We start from the raw sequence: 19,825 nt of genomic DNA, 5'->3' as shown, positions 1-19,825 counted from the left end.
CGGGTCTTACGTGTAATTTAAGGGGCTTTGTGGATAAAAACGAGGGGGAAGAGGGAAAAATTAAAATTGCTCAGAAATTCTCCCTCACTCGGTCAACTTTGCACGCTAAAAACTCATTCCCATTTCGAGTCCTCAGTTTGTCGGTGGAACACATGGCAATGGGCCCCACAGGGACGAATTATTTTCTCGTGAAAAAATTGTTGCTTTAATTGTTAATCACGATTTCTCCCTCTGCGAGAAAAATCTCTTCGACATTTTTCGAGAAAACACAATAGGTTTGAGGTATTAATGAATTCGGTTGCTTTTGATGTTGGGGTGAAAGTACAGAAGAAAGTGGAGTGCGTGACGCAAACTGATGGCGATAATTTCTCATGGCACTTGTCTTGTACTTCGCCCTAAGTGTTACTATGTACCACGTACATAGACCATTTTCTGAGGAATTAGTCTGTTATCACACGTTTAAACCTCTCGATTTCGCGCTGACTCTGGCTTTTCATAATCACGTTATTATTTTAAGTAGCAGAGGCTCGAGCATTGACTTGAGACCTGCGTGTATCAACATCATTTGCCCCCAAAAACCCTCTATTAAACTTTGCATAAATAAAATCGAACGTCTTCGCATTGAGAATTAGATCTTCGATTGCGGTTAGTCGAAAAGGGTGTGGCATGGTCGATGAAAAATCTACCCTTAATGGAACATAAAACTGTCATACGCAAGAATAAAATGACCAGTGATAAAATCCATTAACTTGGAAAATACAATATTTCATGATTTTTATAGTAATAATTATTATCGCCGGAAATAACTCTGTGATTTTTTTTGGTAGTTGCATGTTCCATTGAAATACTCTCATAATTTCAATACCCGTTTTTATTACACATCACTTCCGGTTCCGTTGGGAAATGAAATAGCCGGGATGGAATAGCCTTAATAATTTCGGCTTGATTGGTCTCGAGGATTTGACGAATGAACGAATTTCACATTTATTTCAACATTAGAATATTCGGTAAATAACACGCAGGAGTTCCTCGTCGCGTGTACGATTGGATGAGTTGATAACAATGGAATACAGAATGAATAGAAGAAAAATTTGTATTTTGTCGAACACGGAGTAATTTAAAAACTAACTTCTAAGACTTAAGAAATTCGGCGTATGCATGCATTTCACGTGGTACATTACATATGCAAACATGAACGCGATGTAATTACAGATTATCCTGAAAATCAAGACTTTTTTTAGGACACACGAAAGTATTTTACGTCGAAGCTCCAGGCTCCTGATAAATAAATAAACTATTTTTACAGATTTAATATTGCGTATTTAATATTACGTGTAGTATTCAAATGTGGATATTAATATAATGAAATAATATGATATTTTTCTCGGCGTGGAAAAATGAAAAGCCGACGGAGAGAAAATTATTGAAATAATAAAAAAAGTTATTTAGCGAAGGTTTATTGGGGAGAGGCAAATAAGTAAAATGGAGTAATAATTTTAATTGAGGTGTGCGTCCCGATGCGCTTTTGTCGGCCATTCCGGAAGTTCATCCAATGCGGATAAGAGGGTGGTACTTTGGTGGGTTTACCCTCGACCAATCAGCAAGTTGCGTCAATAATCCGTTGCGGCTGTCTCTTATCAATCCACCTCGGTGAAGAAGGCAGGAGTATCGCTGATACGAGGGTAAATGCCAGCGAGGGAGCAACAAGTTCAAGAGGGTGGCTTTAGCGGTTCACCGACCTGGTGTGGAGGGGTTCGAGGGTTCAACTCTGTGTTTTCTCAATTTTCTCGACGCCGACGCACCTCAAACAATCCTCAGTGCAAACTCCGACGGCGACACATTCGACGTTGGGACGGCACCGTCGAAGGACGCGCGCACTTCTCCATGAATATGTAAAACTTTTTACTTCATTTCAATATCGCGTACACATCGACAAGTTCATTTGCATCTCAAGAATTTGCATTTTCTCGTTTATGTGTGATAGATATCGATTTATCATTCTCCAATTTGCTATTCCTCTTCTGGCAGTGATCGCTCCGGAGGTAATTACTCGGTGTGATTTTATGGTGATTTTTTATGACAATTAAAATATTAATTGAACTGTAATTTCGGGGTAATGATTCCGGTCGTTTCATTCTCGTGATAATGAGTTGAGTGAAATTAAAAGTTGAGTGGAATTAATTTATCATTCGTTCAGGGATAAAATTTATCTGATGAATGACACCTATCTTAAATAAAAAATTGAATTGAGTGTGACTTAATTAAAAATTGAGAAATTTCTAATCGTCTTGGTCTTTCTTTGACCCTGGAGAAGAGGTTCTCGACCCCGGCCTCGTGTTTCCAGAGGGCAATGCACGGATGGAGAATTTCTGAATGACTTAAAATACTGTCTCACCGACTTAAAAATTCATCATCCAGGTGATAACATAAACGGATGAATCATTATCCGTCTTTCTCCCTGAAAGCACTCACTCCTCGTAATTACCCAGGAGGTGTCTAAAAACGTGATAGGAGTTACCGTCGAGGGGGTCTTCTATTGATTTAGCATCGCGCCAACTCATCGGGCATCAAAACCCGCAGATAACGAAAAAAAGAAAGAAGAAAAAAGAAAAAACCGCAGTGAAGCGCAAAGTAAAGGCCACCTGCAGTTGTAAAATCAAAGTCACGCTTTCTGAAAGTGCCAGGGACCTTTCTTCGCGATTTCGAGGGCAGAAGAAACGTCTACAGTCACTGGTCATTTTCAAAAGTGTTCAATCGATCCAAGGTGATTATCCTTGTAATCACGCGACATGTGACTTGCATCTACACTCCGGTAAAGTCATAAGTGCAAGTTTCTTTTTATTTTTGCGCCTTTCCCCGCTGACACGAGAACTTTTTATAACCATCGACCTTACCGGGATTTAACGATAAAATAACTGAGGCATTTGTATTTAAACTATTCTGGACGAGAACCGATAATTATTCCTCTCTGCTCATTACCCGGAATATTTTACGCTTATCGAAAATTTTCATCATCAGTAATTAGAGATTCTTGATAAATTTGTTATAAAAAAAAGTGAAAAAATTGCACTCTGCGAAAATAATGAAAAACAATCGGTAGATTGAAAGGCGATAAAATAAGTGTAGACCAAAATTTCAATTGTATAATTGATATAAAAAAAAAGAAGTACAATAAATAATTTGGATAAAAAATAGTGAAATGATAGCAGCAAATCATCAGCAGCAGTCGTGTGGAAATTCTGCTGGCAATCATCACGGTGAAATGAACGGAGTTTCAACTCAATCAAACGTAAACGGCACATCAGTCCATCAAAGTCCCCAAGAACCTGGGGACCAGCAGGAGGCGCCTCATCGCGACGATTCGACGAAGACCCCCAGCCGAATGGCGGGTACCCTGGTAAAGTCAGTCGGTACAGAGAATTCCGTCAACGCCGTTGAGGATCACGCTATCGACGACGAGAGCGTCGACGACGAGGAGGAGGAGGATGAGGAGGATGATGATATAGTTGGTAACGGTGGCGCAAGGGTAGTTGATAGTGGTGGTAGTGGTGCTGGTGGTATGGGATCAATGGGATCAATGGGTGGGGTAGGTGAGGACGAGATGGGGGTGATGGAAATGAGTGGTGGGGGTGGTGGTGGTGTTGGGATGGGTGGCATGGGCGGCTACTGGAGGCACAGCAGACCCTCCAGTCCCCGCATGCCGCCTCCTGAGCAGCCTGACCAGAGGCCCAAGAGCCGACACGATAGCCTCTCCAATACAACAACGAGGTACAACAATCTTGGATACTGGAGGGCCCGACGTGTCACATTCTACAAGAATGGTGATCCCTATTTTCCAGGTGTTGAATTCAGGTACATTTTTTTCCCTTTTCATTTTTCATTTTTCATTTTTCATTTTTTTCATTTCGATTATTAATATTATGAAAATTTATCGCATTCTCTTTGAGCACGTCACATTAGATTATTTTTAGATTATTATTTTATTACTAATAAAATTGCATTTATTGAATCGAGTAATTATTAAATTTATTTAAATGAATAGATTAAGAAGAAAGCTTTTGTTGGGGGTAGGTCTCGTGCGTCCTTGGTTGTATTTATGTGAGTCATGTAACTTAGTCTAGGTTTTGTTGTGTAGGTTTAAACCTGGACGTGACATTGGCTCACTCGAGGCCCTCCTTGATCGACTCTCCCTACGTCTCGATCTGCCCAGGGGTGCCAGGCATATTTTCTCCATGGACGGCGACAGAAAGCTCAATCTCGATGAACTCGAGGACGGGGCATCCTACGTGGTCTCCAGTTACAAGACATTCAAGGTGATCCATCACTTTTCTCTTCATGGATAAATACATTAAATCATCTAACATTTAACTATCAATGATAATTATTATAGATTCACTCGTTTTTAAATTTGACATAGTGGAGTAATGAATTCTGTTATTTATCGATTGCATCCGTGAATAAAATTCAGATTAAATAACTGGAGAAATAGCTAGCGTGTTTATGAGAATCTCAGGAGTGGAGGGACTCGTGATAATTTGATTCAATCGGATGGAAAAAGTGGGTAAGGAGTAAGAGTAAATATTCGATCCCTGCGTTGTGTGCGATTAAAGTACACTAGGGTCTCACCCTTTTCCTCCCATATTCATGAGGCAAAAGCCACGCGTGTCCTGCGCAAAACATTTAAGTCTTTCTTCGGCTCGAGTGGGAGTCCGAGGGAGAGAGCAGGTGGAGAAATGCGAGGGGTAATTTATAAAGAACAGAAAAATGAAGAAAAAACAAAGCTGTGTATAATAACCTCTGACTGAATGTTGATCTGGCCCAGATCAGGGAAAAATAGGCCACACGCAATCGAGTCTGTTTGAGGGCACGTCTGGACAATCTGTCGATCGAGTAACCTTGAAGACTGAGGGATGAAAATGTTCAGGCGAAAGTACTTATTAACAAATTACAGGAATTATTGACGGACGCCTGTCTGACCATAAATTCCAGTTTCTACTTGATTCCGAAAAGATAATTTTTTTGCCAATCTGTTCTACAATAGGTGATGAGAATTTCACTGGATAAAAAAATACGAAATTAATTATAAGTGACTCGACATCGAATCGTTCTGATTCTATTGACCGATATTTAAGGGTAAATCAATCGGTTGATTGTGATTTACTGGACATCATGGGTCACACCCGATATCAAGGGGATTTGCAAGGTGCGGTCACGATTGAGTTTCGATCGCTGTCGATATTCTTGCATGTTTTTTCTGAGAATCACCTCGCCTTAATCTGTTTAAGTAGCCGTTAACTGAGTTAAAACTGCAATCGCCACTCCCACGTATTTCCTAATATCGAAGAACAGATGCCTTATTCCGAATGCGAATTAAAAATGAAATTGTATTGGTTCGATTGGAAATTTTTTATCCCGTGTGCGGAATTCTCTGGACAATGTTTACCAGCAGCACGTGGCCCTAGACTTATGTTTGCGGTCACTAACACAAGGGTGAGGTGCAAACCGCAATAAAATTGCAAAGTGGGGACTTGCGTCTGACATGCGCCCTTTATTTCCCCTTCTCTACTGCAATGAGAATTACACTAATACCACTTGCTCTTCAAAGTGGATCGCTCTATACCCACCACCCCTTTTCTCTCATTGTTTTGATTTATCGACTATAATGATAAATCTACATAAATTGCGAAAGAACCCAATTACAGGTGGAATTTATTGCGGTACTTGTGAATTGATTTGAATTTCTCACGTTTTTTTCGTGCTGTTGCGACAGGAGAACAATTTTTATATAAAAATAAAGAGGAATTTTATTAATAAACAATTTAATATTCAATTAAAAACAAATTAAAAATTGCAGAGGATTGTTATCTAGGTAGACAACAAATGAAATTAGTGAGAGATGGAAATAATGATGGGGGGGACACGCATTTAAATCCCGGAGGTATGAATCACTCGGTTAGGGGTGAGTTGAAAAGAAAGTTGGCAAGGGGGTGGCAGGTGGGTTTAGACTTCCGTTGGAGGTTATGGTTGCAGGAAGGGTAGCAGAATGCCGACCGATGCGAGTCCAGGAAAGACCGTATCTCATTGACCGTTGGTCGGACCCCAAAGGGGATCAATACACTTGCTGGACGATCTCACTCGCCTATTCACCTATTCCACCAGAACGTGGATAAAGTCCATTCGAATGGCCGAGTCCACATTCAGACTGGTGTCCATTCATCAGACCAATTCTCAACTCCCAAAAAAAAGCGATCCAATCCATCGTTTCCTTCATTAAATCCTTCATTAAATACTTCATTAAATCCTTCATTAAATCCTTCATTAAATCCTTCATTAGATCCTTCATTAAATCCTTCATTAAATACTTCATTAAATACTTCATTAAATCCTTCATTAAATCCTTCATTAAATCCTTCATTAAATTATTTTTTTACTCCCAAAGAATATGTAAACGAATTATTTTTCATTTATCACCGCAATTGCGGTTTAAAATTGCGCGAATTATTCCCAAAAAAAATTCATCACACGAATAACGAAATCACTTATTGCTGAATTAAATTTCTGCATAAATCAGTAATTTATCCATTAAAAATGGCACCCTCGGTCTTCGCCGTAGCATCAATCACCGTCAGAGACATATTTCATGAGTGATATCAGTTTCGATCGTATATATTCTGTTATTCGGACAATAACCGTTCCGTTCTCCGGATGAATTTCATGACTTGGCAGTGTATATCAGCATGAGAGATCGCCAGTATTTACAGGTCAAGCCGGTCGTGGAACTCTTCCCATTAAATTTCACCTATTCCCTCAATCCTGCTTCACAATATCTGTAATATTGTTATGCATTCAGCAAAACTCACTCCATCACCCTAACACTGACATTTTACATTCGATGGTACATGGGGTTGAATTTAGTGATGGCTCTCGTTATCTTATTCCACTCGAGGTTTTATCGTTCAATGTCTCGTTATCGTGGGGGTGCAATCAACGGTTTATCACCCACTGGGGCTATTTATTTACTTTATATTGAACTAGTACTGGTCTAATTGCACTCTCTCTGCTCGATCTGGAGTTATTCTCCTATTATCAGAAGAGATACCACTCAACCCGGCATTGATGTCCCCTTCATTCGTTTGCTCGTCCAATGCTTCCGCTCATATAATTTACAATCCTTTCAATTAATATTTCGATGAATATCAACTCTCCTCTCAATTCTCCTCAAATTATTATTTTCGCATAATTATTTTATTCATCATCGCCCCAAAATTCCGCAGGTAAATTAAAAAATTGATAAGTAATTAATTTGATATATCATCTGAGAGCCGAATCCTTGCAATCTATTATGGAAATTTTTGTTTTAAACGTCACCTGCATTTCCTCCACTCATAATTTATTAAAATGAATTTTTACGTCTATGTTGTAAACGTTGTACATCGCATGTATTTAATTATTCGACATTTTTTCCCCTCTGTTCGAGACTACCAGCCATTTTCCACACGCGTGACGATCCGTCAAGTTAAAGGGACTGAGGTTTTTCCTCATTTCCATATCTTAAATCCTCAGTACACCGCCATTTTGCCACCGGCTGACAGCCACGTATGGAGGGGCTACTGTAACGCGATAACAGAATTAAATCTCCCACTGTAATTCACTGGTTTTTTTTTTATTGCATTTCTTTTTTATCCCATTGGTATATTTAATGCGAGGCGCCACTTGCCGGATGTCCTGGAGCACTTCTTTACCCGTCGGGTTTTATCGCCACTGCTGTCGAAAAATTATTTATTTCGGGGAAATAAAAAGAATTGCAATTATAACAGAAATTATTTGTTTTTGTTATTTTTTTTTATGGAACAATAATTTTATTTGTATAGCTTCCCTTACCGGTGCTAAAAGAAAGTAAAACACCGGAAATATACTCACTTTAGTTATTCGCATGAATAAACAAAGCTTTAACGAGTAATTAAAAGTAATTTATTCATCCAGACCCATTGATTTTCTACAACTCGAGGCTCAAGCACTTTTCTAATGTATCTATTTATTATCAGGAGATATCAAAGTGATTCCATTGACACGCAAGCCTCATTAATTACCCCATTGAACCGCCGAAAAAGTGGCGGGGTCTTAGCGTTTTTTTAAAAAATGTTTCCTCAGCCCTGACTCTTTTCCAATGCACCTCATACAAGCATTTTCCCATTTGCATTTAATCACGAGAGCCACGAAAGGACGCGAGAAGCAATCGTGTGCTTTCGTGTGTCACGAAGACTTCCAGCGACAAATCGAAAGATAGATCGATTAACATTTTCTTAAATTCCAATTAATACGATTTTTTCTTTAGTCTCATTTTGCCACTTTAACCGCACGAAATGAGAGAATGAAAAATTTGAAGGACTCCTCAAGGATGGAAAATCATGAAAATTTAATTGGATCGTACTTGAGTGGCAAAATGACATGACGATTAAATCTGGAAAATTGCAACGGCGTAATAACGATTCGGGCGATGGAAGGACGATGGCAATCGACGTTTTTTGCAAATAGCAATTGCTAGGGCATGTCTGGTGGACTGTGCAATAATTTTATTGCAATTGCATTAACTCAGTTGTGAAATAATCTCGTTGCATTGAGAAGGAGGCATCAGCACGTGGTTTCGCACGTTTATTCTCAGCACGTGTTTTTATCTTCACCTACTTTTTCACTTTAACAATCGTCTCGACTGTCACGCACATTTTCAAAGCGGAGAGCAATGAATTTTGGTGGCACACATTTCAGCCCTTAGATTAATAGGGTCATTAATAATGCAACGATTAAGATCATTTTAAATACTTTTGAATTATACCCCTCCTCGTGTACCAAAAATTACTCCACCATTAATGATTAATTAGACTTGCCCTCGTTGAGTTTGAATTGATAACACCAGCGAATAACTCACAGTTTAAATTTTAAAAAATGTCCCTTTACATCTCCTAACGGTTGGCGTGACTCTCACTGGTTTACAACTCAGTACAACATAATAAGTCGCCTGTTACTTGCAAATAGTGTCAATGTATTGCAGTACACATGTGTGTCACGTACCGCAACCAAGCAGCATTGCTGTCACACTGAGAATAAGATTTACTGCACGTCACTGGTGAACACTCACCGAGCCAACAATTTGTTCGACTCCCCCGGAATAAATAACACTTTTAAAAATTCAAATATCAGCGAATTCCCGCCTTTCGCTGTCAATCTCTACCTTAACATCGGTTGATTGAAAAATTGATATTTCACTCGCGTAATTGGTGCTCTTATCGCGAGCTCTGTCTCTCTCAGTTTGTGCTATTTTTTATTTCTCTTTTACCCCCCAGTTTTCTTCACGGAGTAAAATTAAGAAAATTTAAATACTTATTACCTAAAACTGAAATTAACTCTGCTGTCGTGCGAGGGGATAAGCTTATCATATTCTTGCTTCTAATTGCACTGAGGCCAGTGTATGATTGCATGTGCGACAAATCTCGGGGGCTGGGGTAAATAGAACTACGTGGGGGTGACATTTATTGAAATTGCATAATTGCAATATAATTCTCATAATTTTTGGGATTATAAAAAAAATTGGTTGGAAAATATAATAAAATAAGAATTTCCGGTTGGAAATAATAGTTTGGAATCTTAAATTACGCGGATAATGAGAAAATGGTGGTTATCAGTGTCAGACAATGTGTGTTATCTCGACAGGCGTCGTCTGCACGAAACCTACCCCTGGGGAAATTCGAGGTGCACGACCTGAGAATGCGTTTCGCCAAAGGTCAAGGGTTGATCACCCTTTCCTCACCTGCGATCAAGTGACCACTAACGACCACCAACCCCCATCATCCCTTATCATCCCTTATCATCCCTCATCGTCCCTCATCATCCCTCATCATCCCTCATGATCCCTCATGATCCCTCACCATCCCTCATGATCCCTCATCATCCCTCATCCCATGATATCCTCCTTTCCTCAATTTACTTTCCCATGTGCAATACCATTTTCTTACATGTGCATATCGCGTGGCCTTGGCCTTGACGCATACCTTCACGCGCGACATCGAGTTTCGCGATTTACACCGACCGACGAAAGATGTAAATTAAATGCCCTCAGGATGGTAGAAGAGGGGGTTGAGACTATTGAGACTATGTTCGACCGTGAATGGACTCGTCCCCTCTGTTTACCTACTCTACACCAATGGGACTTGCCCATTAAATTGAACAATCGTAAACTCAAATCCCCATTTTTATTTATCTCATTCCATCTTCTATTTATTTTACATATCATAAATATTCATATCACATTATATCACACACCCTGAATTTCATTTACATTTCAATATAACAATAGATGATCAATTATTTCTGTTTTACTGTCATATTTTCAAGTCATCAATTATTGCAACTCGCCCATATCCTAGATTATCCCCGCAATCGTGACCCAAATTACTCCCCACCTTCTCGCGGTCTGAGGTAATACTCGGGTATGGGTGGGGTTTTTTTTTTCCATATGCAAAAGTGGTAGTTATTTCGCCCCAATGGCCTCGTGTCCACCCACCATTATGCGCCTTGATGCACGCACTTATAACCGAGAAGAATTATCATAAGTGCAGTCAATCTCTTTTGTACCTCAACGCCCTCACCTTAATTTGTAATTTCATCATAAAAATACATTGATTATTGCCCATTTATTATTATACCCATTATATTACTCCATTACTCCAATCCTCACTCGCCCACAAGTCTTGATCATAATATAACCAATTAATTATTCAAGCAATCATCATTTGAACAGAAATCATCACTTGTGATCTTATTACTGAATTAATTATTTTATACTTATTACTGAATAATCGAAAAAATTAATTTTCTTTTGGTGTAGAATTTTTTGAACAAATCTAGAAATTTTTTTTTTTATATTCGACTATTCAGTCTGTGGGTGAAGCAGTAAAAAAATGTCGTTATAAAAAATAATAAGAAAATCGAAGGCATTGAAATGAAATTTGAGGGGAGGTGGGACCGGAAGTGAGTTCGACCAGTTGTATGAGAGGGATTGGTGGGGTTGTGACCTTCACCCTGTGTTAATTCATACCAGCATTATCATACACTCGGTACGTTTAGGTAAACGTTTGTACCACTCGTAAAATACACTCCTTCGCTCATTTATTCCTTTCTTGGCTTCGGTATAAGGCCCAACGATCGTCCATTCCTTCTCAGTCCAATGCCTTAGCTGTCTTTACACACGTGCAAATACCAGAGTCATGAAATTTTAACGTTAGAACACAACGGGAAAAACAATAGATGGAAAATTACTGCGTTCGCACCTAACGCCTGGAAAAATGACTAATTTGATTCCAATAAAGATCTTTATTTAATATTTCTACCTATTTTCATACATTTTTTCGTAAATCCATAAACTTTATTATTTATTCCGAGAAAATGACGCAAATTGTATTAAATAAATTATTTCTGTCGATTTGTAAAGAATTTTTTTTGGAGAAAATTGAGACTAGAATTTTTTCTAATGCACCCTTCCGATATCAACAGTTTTTTATCAATTTTATCGCCCGCTCGCTCGATTTCTCATGGTCATTCGATCCCCGAGGTAGAAACGAGAAAAAAAAATACCGAAACCGGAGACCAGCAATAAAATTCCGGGCATTCTCCTGATAGCCTTCATAATACCGTGCGTGTGATCAAGATTTTTCGTGATGTACTCTGACCACGGGGTTAAATGCCCTGCTGGTCTCACGCATAATGATAATGATAATTTACCTCCCCCCAGGTTACAATGTAACATTACGATCACCTGGAATTGATCCCTCGTGTTGAACTTTTGTTAAGCATTTCTTCAACTTCCGGTTCCTTGTGGGTTCGATGGGAGCGATAAACTTCGCGTATCAATCCACATTTTTCTCAAAAATGTTATCACAAATTTATTGCACTGAAATTTATCGGTAATTGAATATTCAGATAAGATATCGAGTGAAATTTCATGAAATTAGTGCATAGGACAATGGAATTTCCCTTGAGCGTTAATTTTCGGTCCGTCACCCTCTCAATTTGGCCTCCTCCCCCATTTGGCCTCTTCGACAGTATTTTTCCCCCTTTCACCCCTAGGTTGGCCTTGGCGTGGTCTGCAGCGGTGGTTGAAGGGAAAGGGGTTTGGGGCAGTTTGGGCTGATGGCGGCTCAGGGGGTGGGGGAGAAAGGGGGGTTGGGGCTGACTTGATCCTGAAGGTAGGGCACGTTCTCCAGCCCCATCAGTGCTCGATTGGCCATCAAACAGTGCACACCTCGACACAGTCCTATAAAAATCAACCTCGTGACCAGAACGTACGTCTTGAGTCACACAGCACTAGCGTGCATCACGGTCAGGAAGAGAAACAATGCTTCCATTCGGAAGCAAAAAAGAAAAAAAATTGTTGGCCAACGAAAATTTGCGGGTGTTTCGTTAATTAATTTCTCAATTTCAACCATTAATCTGCGTTTACACGTGCTGGAGCAGAACGGAGGATTAATTGTGGAAAAAAGTGAGGGGGTGAAGACGTAAAAGGGGACTGACAATTTCTAGGTCGCCCCCGGGTAGCCAAACATTAATTTCCCTCTGGCTGACGTCAGACCTGTCACCTGCCTGCAAAACGTCGCAGGGCACTGTCTTGCGGAGGGTTCCAGGTGCTTTGAGAACAATTCTGAGATAAATTCAGTTATTCCAGTGAGTCTGGAGGAGATCTGATGATTGTTCTAAACAATTACAATTTTTTGGTTGGAATTTCTTCAAAATCTAATTTTTAATGAGTCATTCATTCATCCATTCATTTTGGGAAATTTTTCGCTGAAGACTCGCTATTTTTCTCGGTGCGTTGAGAATTTTTCATTTGAAAATTTACTTCTTTGAAGATCGAATTGATTGATATTGAATGGAGACATGTGATTGGAGTGCGACGGATCATAGATGCAGATAATAAGTGTGTGTTGAGGGGTGGGGGGTGCGTTTTTTGTAAACGCTTTTGTGGTTCACGCGTTCATCATTGAGTCGCCAAATTACACTTATCGTTCGGACTTTGGCCCCGAACCGGGCACACCAGAGTCCACGGAAGACGAGTCTGAGGATTATCAACAGTCAAGTATCCGGAGGCTCAGTCAACCTTTTGTCGTGTTGATGAGCGACTCCTTCGAGGTCATCTCGCTGCCGGCCGATATGCTCCAGGTTATTTATCCAAAAAAATTCAGCCCCATTCATTCCCCCCGAGAAACAAAAAATCAATTTTCATATTCAGGGGTCTAGACCCCTACGAATAAATTATATTCTCATAAATATCTACAGATACATTGAATTGACCCAATTTCATTATTCAAATGATTTTTTTGTCAAAATGCAATTGAATAAATAAATAAAGCAATAATCTATACTTATAATTCAAAATGGATTTAATCTATTGCATTTTCAATTTAATATTGAGGATGGATTTTTTTGGTTGCAGCCGGCGAGCTACGGTAAGAAGAGTAATACCTGGTACACAACCCCAGGAGGTGGTGGTGGAGCTGGAAGCAGAGGTGGAGGAGGTGGAGGAGGTGGAGGAGGTGGTGGGTGGCAGAGCAGACCATCAGCGGTGGCGAGTCTCAGCAGGAAGGCTTCAATCACTGACGAGGCACCACCACCAGGTGGTGGTAAACCCTCCTCTGGTCGGGTCATCAGGATCGTCAACAACCTAGATCACACTGTCCAAGTACGTCACCCCCCATTAATTCATCACAATTGATCAATTTTATCGATCTATCACGAGCATTTTCCTCATTATTCTCGCAGTGTCGTGTACTCCTCAATCTGCGCACATCGCAGCCCTTTGAGGAAGTACTTGAAGACCTGGGGCAGGTGTTGAAGATGAACGGGGCCAAGAGAATGTTTACAGTATCGGGGCAAGAGGTCAGTTGCTCCGTTTTATTCAGAAGACATATTACAGAAATTACAATTATTCGTTGAATAAAAAGGTCTTCCCACGACGCAGTGAAACAAGTCGACGCGTGGTCAGACCACAAATCCCATCATTAAATCCTACTCATAATTTTCAAACATTCAACCATTCTCAATAATTTTTAATAAATGTTTTTTAATGATTTCTAATAAATTTTATAATATCGTTAAAAACCGGTTGGAAAAGAATTGTTTGAAAAGGCTCAGAGTCGGAGACCTGTCATATATAAAATCAGTATGAATAATGTTTTTCATACATATGTATGTGGCCCTGGGGTATGAATTTTACTATGAAAGAGAGAGAAAAATATGGGCTGGGGTAGATTGTTAGCAGAAGGAGAACCGGGGCGTGACAAACGGGGTCGCGAGTACAGGATGGAATAAGGTCGTGGCCTGGCAAAAGGCGTATGAACTGCTCTTAATCCCTCGCAAAAACTGCCTAGATTCACCATCTATTATAAATTACACCATTTAATATCGCACAAGTCCACCCAGCGGGAATAATAATCCGTGAGACTGTAATTGCGGGTAAATTGTGACATGCGGTATAATCGCCGCTCGATATGATAAAGCGAAAGGTTCTGATTGCCCTAATCGCGATTTATCATGACGAATTACTGAACGATATGCAGAATTTATCGTGAAAAAAAAAATGCGCAAAAAAATGCTTGTAATGGCGAAGGGTCCCGGTGATTTTTTAATCATTTTCTTTTCCTTTTCTCGTCTCGCCCATTGGGTTTAATTCTCATTTGGTCCTCGAACACGCGAATTTGGCATCAAATGCCGTTTCTGCATCCTGGGGGCCCCGAAGACACAGGAAGAGGAAAAAGTGATTACTCCCACGTGTCGCCCACACAGTTGGATCTTTGATGATCTTTTTTTCATGAAGGGAGGAGGGGAGGGGAAGGAGGCCACTGGAAAAAGGTCAGAGATTCATCCACCTTTTAGGTCACGACCGAATATGAATTACAAATTGGCCAATTTCCACTTGCACGAGCATTGGAAAGTACTCACTTGTTTTTCATGGCAGCTGGGGCTGCAGCTCATGAATATATCTCTTTTTAAAATCCCGGTAATTACGGGTATCGATGATTAATTGATAAGTTAATCGATATTTTGTTAGCAGATAATAATTGTTTGAATCAAATAAAAATTAGTTCATCTAATGGTTCCTGTAAATTCAAACAGAATAGGGGTAGATAATTGTAATGATTATTATAATAAAAATTTATGGATAACATTAGAATTTTTATTAGTACTGTTTTAATGTTTATTTATTGTTCTTTATTATTCTGCGCGGTTGATAGGTGCGAAGTTTCTCGCAATTGAGAAATGACTTTGCCGATGTGGATACGTTTTATTTGGGTACTGGATCATCCATGGGGATTGGGGGTAGTTCGATGACTGCCTCGTCACCAGCAAGGAGATCTAGGTCTAGGGGACCATCGACTGTTTCATTGACTGGACCTGTGGAGGACATTGGAAGACAGAGAAGGGCACGCAGCAAGAGCAGACCAAGAGCTCTCTATGCACCGGACTCCGAGGTCGTACGAGTTAATGGTACAATGTTCAATTAATTATTATGTTAATTCACTTGAAACTCAATTTCAATGTGGGAAAAAAAATTCATTTTGAAGATTACAGTGTAGTCGAAGTACTACGCGAAGAGCCTGCCAAAGTGACAATTCGTGGCCTCAGACGCTCGTTCTATCCTCCGTCACACCTTCCCCTGGTTGACAATTCACCGCCTGAAAAGAAACTTCAACTCGAATGGGTCTACGGATACCGTGGGACTGACACAAGACGAAACCTCTGGGTTCTTCCCAGTGGAGAATTGCTGTATTACGTAGCTGCAGTTGCTGTTCTCTTCGATCGAGAGGAGAACTCGCAGCGTCACTACGTCGGCCATACGGAGGACATCACCTGCATGGAGGTTCACCCCAGCAGGGAATTAGTGGCATCCGGACAGAAAGCTGGGAGACACAGAAAAGCTCAACCACACGTTCGCATTTGGTCGACAGAAACTCTCTTGACACTCTACGTTTTTGGAATGACAGAGTTTCAGATGGGCGTGTCAGCTCTAGCTTTTTCACAACTAGTGAGTCATTCAGATTAAAATCTAGTCTTCCATCTCATGTATTTTAATAAAATACATATATACAATACAATACATTTTAATGAAAAACAAAACATTTTCATTTCTATCTTGTCACACAGAATGGAGGTAGTTATGTCCTCGTAGTAGATGCAGGAAGGGAAGCCATTCTGTCAGTTTGGCAGTGGCAGTGGGGCCATTTACTTGGCAAAGTGGCGGTGAGTAATTAATTATTACTCTGGTAATTATCCATTGATCGCCTATTTACTGGAAGATAATTGTCATTGATGATCCCAGACACTTCAAGAAGACTTGACCGGTGCAGCATTCCACCCTCTCGACGATAATCTCCTCATAACTCATGGTCGTGGCCACTTGACATTTTGGAATCGTCGCAAGGATGGGTTTTTCGAGCGGACCGATATAATTAAACCAGTGCGCAAAATCATTTACAATTAACTTACCATTAATATAATGTTTATTGATGAATTTACTTGTTTTTATCAAAAACTATTTATAATTTATTATAGCCATCGAGGACGCACGTAACGAGTATTCAATTCGAGCAAGACGGTGACGTCGTGACTGCGGATTCCGACGGATTCATCACAGTTTATTCAGTCGACGCAGATGGTGCATATTTCGTTCGCATGGAGTTCGAGGCTCATAATAAAGGCATCAGTTCTTTGGTGATGCTTTCAGAAGGGACATTACTCTCGGGTGGAGAGAAGGACAGGAAAATAGCTGCTTGGGACTCACTGCAAAACTACAAGAGAATTACTGATACTAAGGTTTGAAAAATACTTGGATCTTCTTGAAACTATCATCCTAAACCCATTAGTCATTTTCGAATCTGGGTGAAGGATCGATGGATCGATGCCGCGATAAAATCATCGATGCGCCAAAAACAATGTATACCATTTAAACGAGAATCGATCCTATTTCCCCCAGTTACCAGAAGCAGCTGGTGGTGTGCGCAGTATTTATCCCCAAAGGCCGGGTAGAAATGATGGGAACATCTACGTCGGGACAACTCGAAATAACATCCTCGAGGGCTCATTGCAACGTAGATTTAATCAAGTTGTGTTTGGCCATGGCAGACAGTTATGGGGACTAGCTGTACATCCGGACGACGAGGTATTTGCCACTGCAGGACACGATAAAAATATTGCCCTCTGGAGGCGGCACAAATTGTTGTGGACGACGCAGGTTTGTGAATTTGTGTCTCTCGTTTTTTATTCGGGATCGAATTGAGGCCGAGGTATTTCCCCCGGATAATTAATCCAAGGTGTCTCAATTCAACATTAAGGTGGGCTTCGAGTGCATTTGCATCGCCTTTCATCCCTTTGGGGTGGCTCTGGCTGCAGGCTCGTCGGAAGGGCATCTTCTTGTTCTTGCAGCTGATACTGGAGCCGCGGTGGCCACCCTCAGGGTTTGTGGATCACCCTTGTCTTGTATTGGATATAATCCCAGTGAGTTCTGATGGTCCAAGAATTTTTAATTATAAAACTGTTAACACTGATTATATTGAGATTTTATCGTTACGGTTGCCGTCTCTTTTTTCAGCTGGAGAAATCATAGCTATGGGATCGCAGAATGGAAGTATTTATCTGTTTCGAGTGTCGAGGGATGGATTTTCCTACAAGAAGAGCAATAAAATCCGAGGTACTCAGCCATTGGTGCAACTCGACTGGAGCTCAGACAGCAGATTCCTCCAGACAGTCACTCAAGATTACGATCTTGTATTTTGTAAGTGTCGAGTGAATGAGTGATATTTCATTACCTTCAGCGCTTGCTTCATTATTTTTCAGGGGATGTAAAGGCCCTCCAGTCAGAAAAGAGTCCGATAGTGATGAAGGACGTTAAATGGCACACCCATAACTGCACCGTGGGGTATACCGTTTCGGGTAAGTTCATAAATCAAACATACAATTTATCAACAGTCGTGAGCTAATAGAACATTTATTAGAAACTCAAAATCCGGATGCTTGAATGAGAATTTTTCGAGGCGAAAGGCTCATTAATGACTCATTATTTATTTGAGGTCTTTTAGACTCATTTAAGGAGGAATAGACTCATTTAAATGATGTGTTTATTTAGGTATGTGGAATAATCGTTATTATCCATTGACAACGGTGCTGACAACAGCGAGTCGTTCAGCAGCTCATGATATGCTCATAAGTGGTGATGCAGAGGGATATCTGCGACTTTTCAGATATCCTTGTACCAGTGCTAAAGCTGAATACGTTGAGGAAAAAGTTTACAGCTCGCTGGTTGCATGCGCACGTTTTCTCTACAACGATCAAAACGTTGTGACGGTTGGCGGTACCGATGCCGCACTCATGCTGTGGGAATTGGTTGATGAATAATTAATTGAATGAGTAAAAACCAGTGGACATTGAACATCGAATCGAACAGGTAAAAAATCCGGCGTCGACCGTTCATAGAGCAACTGCCGTTTTATCTTATTCATTTGTTGGATAATATTTTTCGGCGTTTATTCTGTTGATTAGTTCATGTTATCACTCGTGATTCACAATTCTGCCGTACAAATGGATTCACCTGAATTCAATCTCCTACAATGGAATGTAACAATTTTTTTATTGACTTAATGGGAATTAAGAAATTTACTGCTCGTGGAGAAAATTTTGTCGAAACACTTAGAATTTAATGGGTTCGTTAGGATTTTAAAATGAGGGGCATGAGATACATGATTTTTTTTTTCGTTGATGCAGCAGAATTTCTGATATTTGAATCTGTAATTATTTTACAAATTCAAATCGCTGCATCAACAGAAAAAAAAAGAAAAAACAGATGTTCAACGACGCACATTGCGATATTAATCATGAACGATAACAATCATGCTACGCAAAGTTTAACGTCAATAGTTTAATATACATAATATTATAGCGTAGATATTGAACACAGATAGCGTGGAATATCCAAAGTTAACGAGTAAAAAATAGGAGCGCGGGCGCTCCGTTTCTAGTCAACTGATAATTGATCGAAATTAGCTTCGAGAGAAGAAAATGAAACAACAAAAATCAGCACCTCATTAATCTTCAGCATGTGCACAACTCAGGGGCACTGTCGCCAATAAAATGCCCCGATCTCATATCAAGTAGTTAAATTCGCATTTCAATCGATCAATCGCATCTTCTATTGGTGATAATCAAGGGAAGATGATTCTCAGCACATTTTAAAGCGAGTGTTCCATTATCCCTCTTCCCTGTGATACTCCCACAATTTTCGAGACATCGGTCAAGATTCTCGGAACTTTGGGATATCAATGACATTAATTAGAGTTTGACAGCACCCTGGTACCGTCGAAAGCAAATGCGGTCGCTGGACGACATGCGAAATATGTTATTTAATATAAATATTTCACTACTTTGTTCGCATACAGATATTTACGTACAACTTCGTGTATTGAAAATACAAAAGTATATTTATAGGTGAGTAGAATTGGAAACGATGAGTGGGCATTTTTGATTTTGAAACGATGGAATTTTTGTCCGGCAATTCTCTGGAGCAAGTATGTAATTACCCTGGCGCTCTAATTAATAAAGGAAATCTGGAAAATAGTAATTACATTTCTAGATGTGTAAGTTATTTGAAACCCAACTTGAATATTTCTTTGAAGTTTTTAAAGGAGATTTTTCCGGTTTTTACTCACATTTCGAGGCATGACATAACATAAAGGAATCTAAAAAACTGGGTAATAAATTAGGTTTTCACAGTTGTTTAGTTTTCAGC

At 39.9% G+C, this 19,825-nt stretch overlaps 1 protein-coding gene across 1 annotated transcript; it reads left to right on the top strand.

Moving 5' to 3' along the window:
* The first annotated feature begins 3,199 nt into the window (after window positions 1–3,199).
* Window positions 3,200–19,642, top strand: DCX-EMAP (Doublecortin-domain-containing echinoderm-microtubule-associated protein). The gene is made up of 14 exons (XM_011302676.1): window positions 3,200–3,852; window positions 4,136–4,313; window positions 13,484–13,729; window positions 13,810–13,926; window positions 15,282–15,534; window positions 15,612–16,072; window positions 16,192–16,287; window positions 16,367–16,504; window positions 16,600–16,860; window positions 17,021–17,278; window positions 17,379–17,541; window positions 17,636–17,818; window positions 17,881–17,976; window positions 18,170–19,642. Exons 1-14 carry the CDS (start codon window positions 3,200–3,202, stop codon window positions 18,436–18,438), a joined length of 3,372 nt encoding a protein of 1,123 aa, XP_011300978.1. The 3' UTR covers window positions 18,439–19,642.
* Window positions 19,643–19,825: the final 183 nt, after the last annotated feature.

This window comes from Fopius arisanus, unplaced genomic scaffold (genome assembly GCF_000806365.1).
Source record: "Fopius arisanus strain USDA-PBARC FA_bdor unplaced genomic scaffold, ASM80636v1 scaffold00028, whole genome shotgun sequence".
Classification (NCBI taxonomy): Eukaryota; Metazoa; Arthropoda; class Insecta; order Hymenoptera; family Braconidae; genus Fopius; species Fopius arisanus.
This window is presented reverse-complemented; position numbering and strand designations above follow the sequence as displayed.